The sequence below is a fragment of the Plasmodium coatneyi genome, chromosome 7 (assembly GCF_001680005.1).
Source record: "Plasmodium coatneyi strain Hackeri chromosome 7, complete sequence".
Classification (NCBI taxonomy): domain Eukaryota; phylum Apicomplexa; class Aconoidasida; order Haemosporida; family Plasmodiidae; genus Plasmodium; species Plasmodium coatneyi.
Window position 1 is genome coordinate 633,585 of NC_033562.1, and position 17,264 is coordinate 650,848.

Genomic DNA, 17,264 nt, shown 5'->3' on the forward strand with positions numbered 1-17,264 from the left:
TGGTGAGTATGTTGCAAAATGGCTAGCTGCCCTAAAAACGGCCGCACTCCGCGTAACAAAAAAATAAACGGCAGGAGGTGTAGTGACTGCCGCGCTATGCAATCGGCACGTCCGTGTACACCTCGTTCTTGTTCTTGGACTTCTTCTTCATCTTCTTCGTTTCGAATGTATGCTCAAAGTTGGTGTCGTTGTCGTACTGGTGTATTTTTTTCTTCTCCTTCGCGGTATGGTCATGGGTAAAGTTGGTCGTGCCGTAGCTGGACGACGCCGTCTCCCTGCTTGAGTCTCTCTGCGTGTTGTTGGATTGACCCCCCTTCTGTTCGCTATTTCCTGCCCTGCTAATAAAAATGTCGATGGTGAAGGGGTAAATGTTAACCTCCTTCCTGTGCGCAATGTCCAGGGATAACAGGGCGTTCGAAACTTCAATGTGGAAGGTGGAGCTATCTGGAATGAACACCTTCTCCTTCGAGTTGTCCTTCTTCGTTTTGCAAATATAATACAAATTGTTGAGGGTGCTTTTACTGATGTATTTCTTCGGAATGATATCCGTCTCGATTGTGTGCAGTAAAATGCTGTGCCTTCGTATGAGTAGCGAAAGCAGTTTGGGGGATTGCGTTTTTTTGAAAGCGTTGTAAATTAGGTTCACATAAATGGGAAGGAAGTGAAAAATGCATTCTGATGATAGCAAGCTCGTAATCGCCATGGGCATCCACAACACGCCTCTTATGTCGATGCCTTCACTATGTATGCTATTCCTCAAATGTATGAACAGCTTGTCCAGTTCCTCTACATAATCCAACTTGCCCGCCGCAATTAGCGCGTACGCACAGAGATATTTGTTAATAACATATTTTTTCTTTTTTCCATTCCGTTTGTTTTGTTTGTTCTCACAGATGTCGTTGCTACTCACCACACGATGGTCACCTCCATCGGGGAAACCTCCACTTCGCACAATCGTATCACCACTGTAGTGTGTGCTGAAATTTTTTTTTTTTTTTTTTTTTTCGCTTTCCCATTGTGCGTATGATCCCTTCCCCTGTACACACATATCGTCCATTTTTCTCTCCCTCTCTTCCAAATAATGGTTTATCTTTTCATACGCCATTTTTAACAACTCCTCATCTCGAATCCTCACTTTGGAAAATGCATATATAATTTTGATAATATCAATAGAGGAAAACGTTTCAAAGTTTCTCTTCATATGCTCACAAATCGTTTCGTAAAAACTGACGTCTTCCAAAGAGGCATCCGCATAGGTATTCACAATGATGGTAATTTCATTTGGCGTATATGTGTGTACATAATTCTGTACATATTTTGCCAACATGAACATACAAAATTCGTCTACATGTTTGCACGTCCCGATGGTGAAAATAAAATTTGTTATCATATGATGTGTCATGAGTTCCAAATTTTCGCAAATCAGGTCGGAGTGGGCGTACAGAATGTTACTGTCTATGTGGCTGAAGAGATATTTCGCCATGTAGACTAGCAGCACCTTCTGCAGCAGGATGTTCTTGATGCTTAGCAGGTTATTCGTTATGTGCTGGCGGTGGTCCTTCCTCAGGTGAAAGCGACAGTCATCGCTTTGTGCTATGTTTTGCGCCCACTCCTCGTCTGCATCATCTATCTCTTCCTGGACTGTTCCGCTTGTACTATGGTTTGTCCATCCGGTTGGTGTTGCGTCGACTGATTCGGCTTCGAGGCCAAGTGGGTTCTCCCTGGGATGGCTTGTCTGCATTCCACTCCCATCCGTGGTTTCTCCCCCCATGCAGAGGGGCTCCCCCGTTTCGTCTGACCTGTTCAGGTCGTTGCTAATTTTGTTAATAACATTAACATACTGTGATAGGCGGTTTACGATGCCCGCGTAAACTTCCTTACTCTTCACTTCGTTCACGCACATGAGGAGAAGGTAATCATACAGGTGGAGGAACGAAATGGACTCCACCTTCGAATAAATCCCCTGACACAAATTCATAAAAATATCTTGTAACATTTTTTTGTTAACGTAATCTTCATTTTTGTACGAAACTTCTGAACTACCTGCACACTTGACGATGTTGCTTTTGTCATTTGACATGGAAATATTATTATGGTGCAAGATGGTCAACAGGAGGAGCCCATTTTTTATTTCCTGCGCGGATAGAATTTTATACTTAACTCGTTTCAGTATCTCTATGAAGGCTTTACTGTTCCTTCTGTGAACATAATGGTAGAAGATGTTTGTGTCCATGAAGTAGGAGTCAGCTTCAGATTCGTTTGCCCTCCTCACATTTACATACGTCAATGGGAATAACAATGAATGGTAGTTCACATGATCCTTGCTTATCACCTTTTCCTTATAATTTAAAATATCGCATTTTTTAAGTCTGTAGATAAACTTGTGCATGTTATTATTCATGAGGGCATTCATGCAGGGGTTGTTTCTGCTTGTTCGTATCAGTTCGTTTCTGTTTACCTTTGGCTTCTCAATATTGTGGATGTAGTAGACGTTGTTTGGCCCGCTTATATGATGGCTCTCATTTGCCGAGGTGGGAGTACCCATACTTGTTTGGTTCCCCCCCTTTGTACGTAAAAAATGCACCATAGATGCCGTGTCCACCACGTACTTCAAAATGTTCCCACATTCTATCACCTCAGAAAGGGAGCACTTCCTTTTTAACATCCCACTGGTTAGTAATTCATAGTCGCGCATTAACTCAGTGGTTTCCTTTTTCCCATAGCGCAAATAAAAATTCCTTAAATCTGCTTCATTTTTCACATTTTCTATATCGTCGTACTTTCCCTGATCGCTGTTCGGCGCACAACTGGCAGCGCTAACGAACGAGCTCTTCCTCCCGCCATTTATTTTTAGATCATGCAGCAGCCCCGTCTTTCTGTGGCTACGCCTTAGGTAGCCAATTCGCATCATTCACGTTGCGGAGTTATGGTATATATATGGGTGTGGTGGGTTCATCCCTATGCACTCCCACAGGGACATTACACACATTAATTTATATACACATGTATACTTATCACTTGTGTTCTGCCAGGTAGGCAGGGTTTTAATGTGTTCCACGTTGCACTGTAAGCAACACGAGAGAGTAAACCTGTTGTACCTTTGCAGATTGGCTAGACACTCGCATCAACGTGGGACTCCAAACAGCGCTGGGCGTCCTTCCTACTTTACCCCCTTTAGATGTTACACCACAAGTTCAGTTCAACATTTGGGGGGGTACTACAGCCATTTCATTTGGCTAGCTGGGGAGAGGAGGAGAGAAATACCTACACGGCAGCGTTTTTAAGCTCTCCCTCAAAATTTCCGGAAAGTAGAGCCGCCTAATCAATTCGCCTTGCCTTCATTCGATGCTGTGGCATATAAGAAGCTTTTCCCTCCCAGGGTCGATATGCATCACGCCGCTCTAAGATGCGATGCGGCTTCCACATCACACGCTGGGTGAGCCGCTTGTGTTTGCTTCCAATTGGTGTGACAACTGTGAACGGCTGCTCTACCAGTGGGCGTTTTTTTCTTTCCCTATTTGCTTCCCCTTTTATATATATATTTTTTTTTTTCTCCTGTATTAGCCCTTTTTGGGGGAACCTTCTTCGCCGCTGCCACTTGCCACTCGGTGCACGCCACGCGAAATACAACTGCATGCCGCACCGGCGCTTTTCTTTTCCCCTTGCCGTTCATGCGCGATGCAGCGATGCGGCAAAGAAAGGGAACCTTCTAACCAAGTGATGAAGGAACCTCCCCCAAAGTGACGAAAAAATGCCTGAGAGTTGTTTGCCATTTTTCGCGGTTCCCATATTTTCGATGCATTCTAGCCATTTGTCATAACGCCCGGGGGAGAATACCGCCCCCTCCACCTTCCATTCTTAATACCGCGCAGAGCCTGTGCTGGTTTATTTAACATCATTTTTTTTTTTTTTTTTTCCTCTTTTTCGTCTCCATTTGGGTACTCCCCATATAAGTATCCATCGGAAGGTGGTTGTGGTGGATGGGCATTCCGCACAGGCAAACTCGCGTTGAGGCAATCACCTGCAAGGAGATTTAAATGATCCGGTGCATTTATGAGGGATACTTTTTCACGAGAATGTTTTATTGTTAGGCGAAGTAGTGTATTTTCTGGTGAGAATCCCCACCTGTTGGTCTCCCATTGTGTGGACCCCCTGCAGGATTTACCCCTATACCAGGGCAGGTTAACTCACCCATGCTCTCCTCCACTGCTAAGCAACTCACCCTTCTTCTCTTTACACCATGGAGGAAGGAAAGGCCAAATGTCACATCAAACTGAAAAAGAGCGACCAGAAGAATAATAGCACCAGGAAAAGAAAGACATTGAACGTATTTGACGGTTCCCATTATAGCCAGGACGAGGGGAAAGATAAGAATGAGACAGAGGAAGGGACAGCTGCAAAAGCACAAAAAATTAGGGGCATAAAAAATGGACAAATTGTAGTTGATCCAAGTAACGATTTGGAGAAAGAAGCCAATTCAGCAACGTCCCATTTTATTCGTTCTCTGCAGGAGAAGCTTGAGCGAGTTCAGAGTAAGAAGAAAATTGTTTATTTGAATTTTCCCAAAAAAGGGGGAACCGGGTTAAGTGATAAAAAGTCTAATGGGGAAATTGTCAGTGTTAGCAGTTCGGAGGAAGGACCTATCGAGCTGTCAGCAGGTTCCGCGGATGTAAGGGACCCAAGTGATCATTCATACGAATCGGAGGACTCAGCCGGATTGGGAGATGAGGAACTGACGGCCGACTTCCACCAGGACCCAAAGCAGCCAGACAAATCGCAGAAGTACCACATCTCGGAGGAGAGCCTAACCTATAAGAGGAAAGTCTTCCTGGAAAAATTCAACAAAAATGAAAAGGAGTCCATTTTTAAAAACGAAATGAGAATGTACACAGATTTTGACGATCACCACATCCAAGTGGAAAATTACGGGAAACGAATTTTGAGCAAAATGGGATTCAACGAAGAGGTTTACAATAGGTACATAAATCAATACTACCAGGAACGGAGCGACAAGAACTACTTTGACAGGATATATGACTCGTTCCAGTCACGGGAGTTTCGGTTCACCGGTGTGGGTGCGGAAGAAGAAATGAGGGAGAATATGCAGCGGATTAGGGGTGCCAAGGGGAACCGAAGTAAGAGCAGAAGTGGGAGTAGCAACAACGGGGAAGACAGCACAACGGGGCGAAAAAAAAGGCGAAGCGAAGGAAGCGACCGTGGTCATAAGCCCCATGAAAACGCCCACAGGAGCAACAATAAATGGGAACATGGAGAAGAAGCAACATGCGCAGACCCCCCCCCAAGTGACAACACAGATAACCTATTCGAAGGACTTATTGTGAAAATTAACTTAAAGACTCATGAATTTTACAAACGGAAGGGGGTCATAGTTTACACGAAAAGGAAAAGGAAAAGGAAGACGAAGGGGAGGAACGTCGGGTGGGATGACGAATCCAGGTACATCCTTGGCTTACTCCTTTTTAAAAGTCAGAAATATATCCATCTGTACAAAGAAATGGTTAAGAAAAAGATAAAGGACTACCTGTCGTGGAAGGAAGGAGATCATCCCCGTGGAGACGACTCCAGTGTGGACGATAGCCAAAACGAGAGGAAAGAATTTTGGGAAGCTTTCCTTAAACAACTAATAAAAAAGGTGAAACGTGACAGGGAGGATGACCATGGGGTGAGAAATAACGAATCGAAAGAACCATTCCACCTTACCGAAGTGAAGTCCAAGTATGTCGAAACGAGCATCACCGATGACACAGTCAAATGCAAGGTCGTCGGGACAGGTATTCACCTCTCCAGGGGTGACACGTCTTTGTATAAACAGACCGTCAAGCTGAAAAAGATCAAAGGTGATCACGCGAACGTTGAAGTCGAGGGGGGGCACATACTGAGGCTCTCCCTGGACGACATTTGCCAATACATAAGTCACGTGTGATTTGGAAGCGGCACCATGAATAATGCGTGCCGCTAATTTGGCTTCTCCCGTCCTGTAAGCAAAACTACCCCCCCTTTTTTTTTTTTTTTTTTTTTGTTCACCCATATTCGTCTGACTGCTTTCAATGAAAGGCGGGATAGACCCCATTTTTAGTTCCAAATTTGTAATTTTTTTTTTTTTTTTTAAAGCAACTGTTGACAACTCATTTGGAGGCAGCCCACTTATGTGGACGTTTGTCTAATTCGATTTAAAAGAAAAAATTTACAGTTTTGGGGAGCAGAACAGATTAATACCAAAGACGCTGTAAACTTGGTCGACACGCCAGACGCGAAAATGGAATAAATGCTAGAATGGACGGAGAAGGCGAATACACAAAAATGAATTGACTTGTGTGCAGGTGGTTAAAAGAAAGATAGGCACAACGATGAGGCGACAATCGGGATAATCGCCTTAAAACTTTTTTAAAAAAGGTTGCACGCAGATAACAAAAAAAAGGACGAGGAGGGGGTCGGCGGACTGCCAATAAGAAGGTCTCATATAATGAGTATTCCCCCCCTACTGGGAAAAAAACTGCCTGATCACTCAGCACAGATAGTTTTAATTAGGTTAAACGCGCACATGCGTATGGACATAAACAAAGGAAAAAAAAATTGAAAGAGCCCACCAATTGTACAAGGAAAGTGGGCGTGCTATGCGGCTGGCAAGGGTCTTCCACAGAGACACACGTCCCCTCCGTTCACTCTGCTCCCCTGCCTAAACATCAAAAGAAGGACTTCTTCATCTGAATCAACTTTTTCTCTATTTTCATTCTGTTTAGAATGAGGGGGAGCTTCTGGAAGGTCATTTGCCTTCCCTGCTGTATGTACCACTCCACGTCGTCGTAGTTTGACACGCTGATCAACTTGAAGTGCCTGAGGTAGAGGCGCTTCGGGTGCAGGGTGATGTCTCCGTTGTAGTTCTGCGGGGGGGTAACAAAGTGGAAACGAAAAGTGAAAAGAGTGGCATAGAGAGGACGAAGCGGATGGTATAGAAGCTGCCCTACTACAGTTCCCCCAAATGTTGCTTCCCCTCACCTGCATCGCGATGGAGCCCGCGTTCAGACCCCGGATCGTGGGAGACAAATCCAGCAACGCCATTAGCCTCAAAATGTACCGCATATTTTCTTTAAATAATATTTCCATAGAGGACATTAAAAATCCAGCCCTCCAGTGACCAGAGTTGCCCCTCCATTTTACGGGTTTGCCTGCTTCCCCGTGGACTCGAACCCCTGTGAAAGGGAACACATGGGGATTCACCTGCGAAACGATTTTATACTTCACCGATAAAATCTGGTTTAAATTATGTGCCGGAATGTCGCTTTTTAAGGATCCGTCATGGAAGTAGGTGTTCTTGAACTGCACGCTGTTTATTATGGTGTACTCCTCATCGATAAGGTTTATATTTTTGTATTCATTAAGGTCGATGCATTCGCTTGCTTTGTTCTTTGGCTCATCTCCTTCCGAATGGTCCTCCTGTTCGTCTGAGCCACTTTGACCTCTTCCAGCGGGTGTGTTGCCTCCTTCCACCGTTCCGTTTTTACTCTTAGCATTCCGCTGCGATGTTTCCACACGGTTGGCACTGATCGTCCTGCCAGGAAGGACCACCCCTTTGTCCTTTCCCTTCTTCCTTCCTTCTGGATCATCTGAGCACCCCGACGAGCTCAATTTGAGCCGCACACTAGGGGGAGGAGTACCCTTATGAAAAATGCTTTTCCTAGGATCCGTTTCATCCTTCACGCTCACATCTGTTGTTGCGCTTACGGAGTTAACCTTCTCGTGTAGCTCGAATTGCTTCTTCTGCGCTGTGGGGCGTATTGTATCCTTGGGGTGTCCGCCGTTTGCTGGATCTGATTGCGTTGCACTTTCGGACAGCCCACTCAGATTGCTAGGATCGCTCGATATACTTGCTTCCCCAACGTCACCGTTTTCACTGCCCGGACTGACCGCACTAACCAAGCTGACCCCACTAGGCCCTCGCTCCGTCTCCCCCAAATGACTCCTCTGGTTAAACGCACTGTTGCTATTAAGAATGAACTTGGCATTACTCACCTCCTTCACAGACATGAACCTGTAGACGTTCTCCCTGTTGTATTTTTTCTCCAACAATTTAAATGGCTGCATCAGGTAGGGAAAAGAACAGCTAGCCAAAACAGCCGTATAAATCAACACATTAGGGCTATTCATATAATTTAAAACCATATGTCCGTCCTCATCACATGGGAAATTCGTATTTCCCGACTCTGCTCTGGTCACAGTAATATTTAAGACCAAGTTGGTTTTTATGAAGGCCTCCAGGAAGGTCATGTCACCGTAAAGGTTATGAATTAGTTTTACAATTTTGTCTATGTCGTAAAAGTTTCCCTTTCTGTAAATGTTAAAAAAAGAGTAAAGCCTATTTTCTGAGGAAAAACAAGAAACGATCTGATAAATAAATTCAATGTTAAATTCTTCTAACAACTCTTTGTTCGTTCTAGAGCACACCCATGCAGCAACGATGCTTCCTGCAGAGGTCCCGCATATAATTTGCGGCAGGATGTTGTCTTCGAAGTTGGGGACGAAATCGAAATCCTTTTCTTGGCTTGAGGCGGGATCACTACTCTTCGAGGGGCTGCTCGAGAAGTCATTTGGGGAGCCATTTGGGTTGGTCCTCCCTTCCCCCATGATCTGGTCATTCATGTTATTCATCTTTGGGGGGGTATCTGATTCACCACTTCCGTGACGTACTTTATTTGCTACTGCTTCACCGGGCAACGAGCCCAAGTCCAGCTCGCTCAACGAGGAGTTGCTACTGCTGAAGGAGAACTCACCCGAGCTGCCCTCGCTAGAACTCATGGACGCCCTTCCGTCATGGTGCATCCCCTCCACGGGGGTGTATCCCGAATGCTTACAAAGTCGGCTGCCACTGAAAAGAAATTTCCTAATTAGGTCTACTTTGCCCGTCTTTCCTTTTTCTGCATTGTTGGTAGCCTTTGCGTCTTTCTCTTTGGGTGGCTTAGCACCTGGGGGGGGGTTCCTAACTACGAGGGGTTGTCCCTTTGCACTACGCCCTACACTTTCCTCATGGGTGCCTCCTTTATCCTTGGAGGAGCAACCCCCTTTGCACTCATCCCGAATATGTGCACTCTCCTGATTAGGCTGACCATGCCGACTGGATTGCCCGCCCCCGGCTGAGCATTCCTCAAAGTAGTTCACATTAATGGATGACTTTAGAAAAACCTCCAAGACGCCAAAATGGTGAAGACCCAAAATGGCACCTCCGCTGAGAAACAAAGCAGTATTACCCCACTGTCGAAAGATATCCTTAAAAATCCGCTTAATGAGTAAATACTCATCAGAAAAAATATAACTCAAGTTCGTTTCCTTCTGTTGGTGCACGTAGCGATCCACAAACTCCAGTCCCTCCATCACATGCGTTATAAAATCTGTCACTATAATGTGTGGCGTAGAATAAGTCTTGCAATAATATTTCTCCTTAAAAATGGCTTTAATTGTTGGTGAGGTGGCTACTTTAATATCCTCTAGTAACCTCAACACATCATTGTTCCTTAAATTTTTTTTTATTCTCTGACTTGTTTTTTTTAGTAAATTCACATCATAAGTATTTATATAATCGTCGTTTTCATTTATGTGGATTGTTTTGCCAGTCAGCTCATCCATTCGGTAGGCATACTTTATGTAGTCCTTATAACTACTGCATGAGCGCATTAGTCTGTCTATCTTAAAAATGCTTTCCTCTGCCTTATCTACGCCGCGCATATGATGCATATTACCGTGGGTTCTTTTTCCTCCATTCGAACTAACTGATTCACCTCCTGTCTGACCACTTGCCTGCCCATTTGACCTCCTTTTCAAGCATCTACAAAAATCCGTGTACTTTGTTGTCAGGAAAAAGGCCACATTCTCGCATATGAAGATACAGAACCTTATCAATATATATATAAAGGCGTTTAGGAAAAATACAATCATGAGAATGATGAAAATGGGTAATTTCAAGAAATAGTGTGCATTGAACTTTTCGTAGTCCAACTGCTTCTTCCTTTTCTTTCGCTTTTTCTTCAGCGAGTCTAGACTGAATTCGGGCGTTTTCATTGTGCCTTGGCATGTGTCACAGGGTGCTGCCCATGAAGAACAAATCGGGCAAGCAATGTAAATCAAACAAGGGGGAGAAAAACACGCAGAATATGTAACTGCATACCAGTGTGTGCAGCTCTACCTGATCATACATGTGCTCACCCTTCTTTGCAAAGGCTGCACGACGACTGCACAGCGGAATAACGAATTTACAAAACTGGTGCCTCTCCAGGCGCAACACACTCGGGGGAGGAGCAGTCGATGTGCTCAGCTAGTAACTGATAAAGCGAAATGAAAAAAAGGAGAAAAAAAACAATCGGAGGAACAAAGCGGGGGGTAAAATCCACAAGAATGGCAAAAAAAGAAGGGGAGATAAACTCCGGGGAAAGTCACCTACACAAGTTTCAAACCCTACGCAGGTGCAGGTGCAGGTGACCTGTGTGAATAGCCGTTATGCTTACATTCTCTCGTTCGCGCATTTGGGCGTTCACGCTATTCTTTTATGCGTTATCTGCTTAAGTTGGCACGGCCTGTGCGCGAAAGTGCAAACGGCCGTTCTTGCAGGTGTGCGTATGTATTGGCGTGTGTATTGGCTTATGTATGGGCGTATGTAGAGGTGTACGCAGGGGCACCTGTTCATACCTACGTGCGTTCCCGCTGCTTGAACTGGGGTAGCGGTTCGCAATGGTAGGCACAGTAGTACACACAATGATAGGTGCGCGTGTTCTCTACCTATCGTGCCTGCCATACATACGACGCATACGATGCGTACGATGCCTACACATACACCAGCATAGGTGCGCGGAGAGCCCATAGGGACTTATCACTAAACAAACGGTTCACCGGTACAGGTCTTCCGGAGGTGCGGTTTAAAAACAGCTAGCCCCTACACAATGTAGGCAACACGGAGCGAATCGGGTTAACAAAAAAAATGGAGAAGTGAGAAACGGAAACAAAGGCGCACAAATAAAAAAGACGAAACGGAGGGAAGTAAAAACTTTTTTCCAAAATGGCAAAACGATAAACGCACAAAAATAAAAATGCTCGCTCTGTTGCGCGGCGAATGAGGAAACGAAAAAAAAAAAAAAAAAAGCGGCAAGTAGGTTGAAGTCACATTAGGGTGGAGACCCACGCGCTTAATTCAAATGATGAATTGGAGGCACAAACATGCATATCGTTAGGAGACAAACTCAGTGGCAATTGCCGTTGTAGCCGTGGTGGCATCACAACAGCAGGTAGTCGCCAACAAACAACTTAAAAAAAAAGGGTGTCCACTTGCGTACTTTCATTTACAATACTGCAAATGGCCCACATTTATGTGTTTATTTTTTCCACTATGGATGTAAATACGATGACGTGCGCCCCACCAAAGCAAATCAAACAACTTAATGGAAAATGAAGGACCATATGTAGACCTTTGCCCCGCCTCAAAGTGAGGCAACAAAATGGGGCAAAAGGTCAACCACTGGACTGTTTCCACAGGGGGTAGGAAGTCCGCAGATGAATATGCACATGGAGTATGTACATGGGGGTAAAAGCATATTCGTATTGGCCACTCCAATGGGAGGGAAAAGAATATTATTTACTACGTTCACGTAACGGTTACCCCCTTTTCAGTTGTTTTCACCGTTAAGTGGAGGGAAATTCATTGGCATATGCGACGGTCACCCTGTTCACGTTTGAACAGTTGCGTCCTTCACGCTTTTCGCATGCTCGTGTTGTGGAAAAAATAAAAAAAATAAAATAGAAAACACGTGCGTGCATGTGTACAGATGAATATACGAACACCGTGGAACATGTAATTACGTGTACACACTCGCATATGTGTACTCCCGTGCAACCCAGCGCGATCTTACACAAACGATGGAGGTTAGAAGAGGCAAACATACAAAACAAATTCGTAAGACGCAACAAAAAAAAAAAGAAAAAAAAAATTGCAGTGGAGAAGAAAAAAAAAATTTGACAACTTAAACATTCACCTGGGTATTCCCCAAGCAGCATCACGAATAACCGATCAATTTGCAAATACGGAAAAGGCGGAAATAATAGGCGATGATATCCGCGTTGTGTTTTGTTCCCCCTCTGCATGTGCTACCTTGAAGGGGGGATAATAACTTTTCCCATTTCGATGTTTTACACGATAGTAAAAAGATGAGAAGGGAATTTTTTTTTTTTCTTTTTCACTCCATCACGTTTGTTAATTTTGTGTCCCATTTGGCTACCTATTTAAAAGGTTTAGTATTTTTTTTTTTTTTTTTTTTTTTTATTAACATGTTCAGGCAATTATTGTTCATTTTTGTCCCCTGTTGCGAGAGGGTATTTTAATTTTTGGGAGGACGAGGAACAATACGAGGTGTACCAAAGGCACATCCTTCGAATGAACGTTGCTTACACGCGTGTTCGATGGTGACTGAAAGTTCATGGAGGTATACACTCCAACGTGGAAGCGAGGGTTGACAAAATGGTAGGAGGCAGAAGTTAACTTGCCTGGTAAGGCAATTTGTGTCCATCCCCCTTCACACCCACACACGTGTGTACGTTTGGTAATTTTGTGTCAACATTTGGGAAGACGTAAGGCGGTAAATGGTTCCGGTAGGTATGGCAAGAACCACCTCTCTGTCCCGTTTAATTGTGTATCCCCTAATGTGGCACGTGACGTGCCTGGCTGCGCAAAAGGTGACTCACACGTGTGCACATGTATATATATGCATATGTATGCATTTATCTCCCTCGTCACATGGGCGCAATTAAACAAACGCAGCATTGGGCCAAGGGGTAGGGGACGCCAGTTTAACAAATCGCCAAGTGAGCTAACACGATTTACTTCCTCCACTTTGACTTCCCCATCATCTCTCAATAATGATTAAAAATGGGGTTCCAACGCGTGGTCACCATTGCGACGTTGTGGACGGGCACATGAAGCAGGTGGGGAAAAACTAACCAAGTGCGTGCAAATATATAAACGGATAAGAATTGCTGTGAGCCGGTTCAGTGTTATTTCCTCTGAAGAACTGATGTGGGTGCAATTTCCTGCGTGCCCTAGTGCTCTTCAAACAGCGTCTATGCGTACGTGTCTACGGGCTCACGTAAATAGCGACCCACGGAACAGTTTCATTCGCGTTGGAATTAATGCTCACATGGTTATATGTACCATCCGGTGCACCTGCATATCTGTAGTGCATCACGCCGATTCTACTTGGAAATCGTTCGACACAACTGTCTCGACTCCAACCCCCAACGTGTATATGCAGAAGGAAGGGGCATAACTGGCGGGTGCCCCTTTGAATATTTGCAAAGGTGGAACAATTATGTCCACCATGAAGGGTTACCAATTCAGGGGATGCAAAACACAAAAGTTTAATTCACATGATTGGGGAGGGAGGGGTAAACGAAAGAGAAATTATGACGAGAGAATGGGAAAAAAAAAAAAAAGTGGCTGCTTATCCAATATATAGCTTATCGTGACGCTTTTCTGAACTCCTTTCTGGGCAGTTACATACAAATAGTAGGGCACTAATCCCCCCGGGGGTAATAACACCTGTAAACTTGCGCGATCGCAGGCATTTGTAGCGGCGCGTTGTACAGTACATGATGTACCACGCGGATTGAAGAAGTCCTGTGAACTTGCGAACGCATCGAAGGGGAACAAATACGCACAAGAAAAATATTTGTACATGTAAAAACGTGCATATATATATGTATATATATTTCTTTTTTTCTTGCGAGCAGCGCCAAATAGTGAATCCATCGACTTTATAGGCGTAACTTTTTCTGTTCCCATCGGAGTGACGTGAAGAGGCAAACGCACAGGCGGCTTTTGTTTTTCCTAATAAGTACGCAGTGAATATAGTATATAAATATGTACCCCGCTATTTTTTTTTTTTTTTTTTTTTTTTTTTTTCGCCCTTCGGATTTTTCATGTTTCTTCTTTTTGAATGACGCAGAAATGAAAATTGAGTTCGCCCGACTTTGCTGCTTTTTTTTTATTCCTTGATCGTAATTTTTATGTTTTTTTTTGAGTTTTTCCTACATCGCAGGGCAAGTATATAAATATATATATACATGTATATGCTTGTTTATGCATAGGTACATGATCATATGTACGTTCGTACATCCATTCGTGCGTGCCCGCGTCGGTCGTTTGGCAGGCATGTGAAGGTGGTACTTGCGCGACGTTTCTCACGTTACAAAGCAACCATTTTGCGTGTCATTTATTAGTACCGTTTCGGGGTACCCGCTTCTGCTTCTCCACTCCTGCGTGTCGTTCTTCCGCGTGACAATTTTGAATCCCCACTGTTGATTGCACTTACGAGGTGAAGAAGGCTCTCCATTCGTCAGTTGCACTATAATCTGTCGGAAGCTTCCCATCTCTACATGCACAGCGGGAATACCAGGTGCATAGCGAGAAAGGCGCATGTCGATCGTGCAGGCTGAACGGGAATTTGTGCAGCCACACTGAATTACCAGAAGAGTCACGAAGCAACACCTGTTGTAGGCACACCTCAGCGCAACGTGCCATTGAAAAATAAGCACGTAGGATTGCTCTCATCAGTTTGAACCGTAGCGAAGCAACACCAAGTAGACCACACAAAATGGAGCCAATGAACCTAGACCAAATGAACCACAACAAGGGAGACAATAACGGGACAAATTTTAATGTCCCCGTTGAAGACATAAACACCATTGACAAGGAGTTCAGCGATTTGCAAAAGTTGAAGGTAAGGCACGCTCCCCCGCGTTTTTAACCCCCGCCCCTTCCGCATTTCACAGCACCCTTTTACATACCTTCCTACCCACCTCCCTCCAGATGATGAATGAAGGCGCAGAGATGCAAATGAACCAGTCGGGTGGCCTCGACTCGCACGAAATGGAACAGGAGGAAATAAACAACCGATCCATTTTTGTTGGGAATGTAAGAATTAAAGTGGCCACGTTGTTGTGGTGACCAGGTTGCATATAACAGATGTGTCAATGCAGCCAATGTACCCAGACCACCGATTGTTAGACTCCATCCCACTCCACTACCTCAAGCGTTTCTTCCCATCCATGCGTTTACCTATATTGGTCTTTTCCCCTACGCGCAGGTGGACTATTCTACCCAACCGGAAGAACTACAGTCCCTCTTTTCGGAGTGCGGCCTAATAAACCGAGTGACCATATTGGTGAACAAGAACACGGGACACTCGAAGGGGTATGGCGAGCAACTAATTATTCTGTGTGTACATGTGGAGAGGGTTATATATGCATTTGTTTAGCGCCCTTCCGCTTATATATTTTTATATATATTTTTTTTTCATTTTATTTTATTTTTTTTTTCCCCCAGATATGCCTACATCGAATTCGCGGACGCGTCCTCCGTGCGAACGGCACTCTCCCTATCCGAGTCCTTTTTCAAGAAAAGACAAATTAAGGTACGTGCGGGGGTGAGGGAAGCTTATCTTTGTTTGTCCCCATCCACAGCATGTGTGCATGTTGTATGCATCCCCCCACCCAAGCGCATTTGCACAGACGGGCAGACACATTCCCCTTTTTTGTCGTTCCACAATCACAACAGGTTTGCAGCAAAAGGCGAAACATCCCCGGATTCAACCGACCGAGATATAGCCCCTTTAGAGGTCGATCTCTGAAGACGAGCTTTGCCCCCAGGGGAAGGTATACATTCGAAATGGCTTTAAGAGAGTTGCCCCCGTATGGGGATGCACCTCCCTAACACGATGCGTTAATATATGTACACGTATGTAAGTACACATGTATACATATGTATGTGTATTCCCCCTTGCAGACTCAGACAACCCAGCTTCAGACCCTTCTACCGCGGAAGAGGATCATACAAGAGAATCATCTCGAACCCCTACGACCGGGCCTGACCTGGTTCCTCACTTTGTAGCGTTTTCAATTTTTTTTAAAGGCAAGAGTGCACGCTCCATGTGTGGATGTTGCGTGTGTGCCGGTAGCGTCGCCCCTTTTTTTTAAGTACCCCCACCGTTTGCCCACTCGGTGGGAAAGCCAAAATGAGAAGCAAAAAAAAAAAAAGTATGTGTAAGAAAGAGAAGATAATGCGAATGCTAATACGTATGAATGGCTATGTGTACGAATGAGGACGTGCAAGAGCGAAGAGCGCAAATCATGAGAAAAGTGCTAATCATGTGGATAGGCCGAACCATTGGCATAGACTTCCGACGCCCATCGACGGTTCTTTAAACAACCCCAATGTATGCACCCAAGTGAACCGGAGTGTTGTTCCGTTTGCACCCCAATTTGAGTTTCATCGTTTGAGTAGTTTAATCCTTTTTATTGTTGCAGTGCCTGTTCCTGCTCCTGTTGCTTTTTTTTCCCCCCCTTCATGTTCATTTTTATTACCATGTGTGCGAAGCGGAGTTGCCTTCATATGCGCGTGTTTGACAATGCGACATGGGGACATGGACACATGCAGGTATGTACATATGTTGATTTGTGGATGCTGCGTTGTGTCCAATTTTTGCACTGTGCCCGCTTTGAAGGATTAAGCTGCTTCGTTTTCGCTGTAGCGTCGTATTTATTCTACATTGGTTGTTTTTCTTTTGCGGGGAATTCCCCATTCACTGCCATTCCCAGTTCCCTTACCACCCCCCTCACATTCGTGTGTAAATTCGCATGGATATGTGAATAAGTGTACTTTTGTGCATGTAGAGGTGTGTGTTGTACACTATATAAAGCTTGGCCGCACACCTAAGCACCAAGGAAATGGAATGGTGTTTTCTTTTTTTTTTTTTTTTTCCCTTTGCATGATTTTATTTTAGCTAGCTAAAAAAAGAGAAAAAATTAATATCCCCATTTAAAAAAAAAAAAAAAAAAAAAAAAGCCAAACAGTGAACGGGAACAAAGCGGCCAAAGGCAAAACGGCAAAAATGCCAAAAGTTAAAATGGCCCATATGGCAAGAAGTTAAAATGGCTGAGTGCCAAATGCTAAAATGTCTTATTGCCGAATGTTAAAATGGCTGATTGCCAAATGTTAAAATGGACGGGCGCCACAAATTCGGTGTGGGCCGCCTGACGAAAGGAAAAAACGCGCCATCAATCAGTGGCAAACAACTGTTGTTCTTGTCCTGTTGCCTACTTTGCACAGACGCTTGGAGGAGCGCCTTATCATCCGTTACTTCACGTTACTTATTTTAATTAGCTTATTTTTTTTGTATTAATTTTTTTTTTTTTTTTCCGCAGTGCTCACTTGC

General features: G+C 44.4%; 4 protein-coding genes across 4 annotated transcripts; 2 read left to right on the top strand and 2 right to left on the bottom strand.

The window, feature by feature from the left end:
• Positions 1–94: 94 nt before the first annotated feature.
• PCOAH_00016780 (Uncharacterized protein) lies at positions 95–2,908 on the bottom strand (the record flags this gene model as incomplete). The annotated part of the gene is made up of 1 exon (XM_020058487.1): positions 95–2,908. The coding sequence occupies one exon, from the start codon at positions 2,906–2,908 to the stop codon at positions 95–97; it is 2,814 nt and encodes a 937-aa protein (XP_019914189.1).
• Positions 2,909–4,240: 1,332 nt separating this feature from the next.
• Positions 4,241–5,944, top strand: PCOAH_00016790 (Uncharacterized protein; the record flags this gene model as incomplete). Its single annotated transcript, XM_020058488.1, has 1 exon — positions 4,241–5,944. The coding sequence occupies one exon, from the start codon at positions 4,241–4,243 to the stop codon at positions 5,942–5,944; it is 1,704 nt and encodes a 567-aa protein (XP_019914298.1).
• A 760-nt stretch (positions 5,945–6,704) lies between these two features.
• Positions 6,705–10,071, bottom strand: PCOAH_00016800 (Uncharacterized protein; the record flags this gene model as incomplete). The annotated part of the gene is made up of 2 exons (XM_020058489.1): positions 6,705–6,902; positions 7,018–10,071. The coding sequence occupies 2 exons, from the start codon at positions 10,069–10,071 to the stop codon at positions 6,705–6,707; spliced, it is 3,252 nt and encodes a 1,083-aa protein (XP_019914257.1).
• Positions 10,072–14,645: 4,574 nt separating this feature from the next.
• PCOAH_00016810 (Uncharacterized protein) lies at positions 14,646–15,920 on the top strand (the record flags this gene model as incomplete). Its single annotated transcript, XM_020058490.1, has 6 exons — positions 14,646–14,771; positions 14,861–14,965; positions 15,138–15,244; positions 15,377–15,464; positions 15,608–15,705; positions 15,836–15,920. The coding sequence occupies 6 exons, from the start codon at positions 14,646–14,648 to the stop codon at positions 15,918–15,920; spliced, it is 609 nt and encodes a 202-aa protein (XP_019914151.1).
• Positions 15,921–17,264: the final 1,344 nt, after the last annotated feature.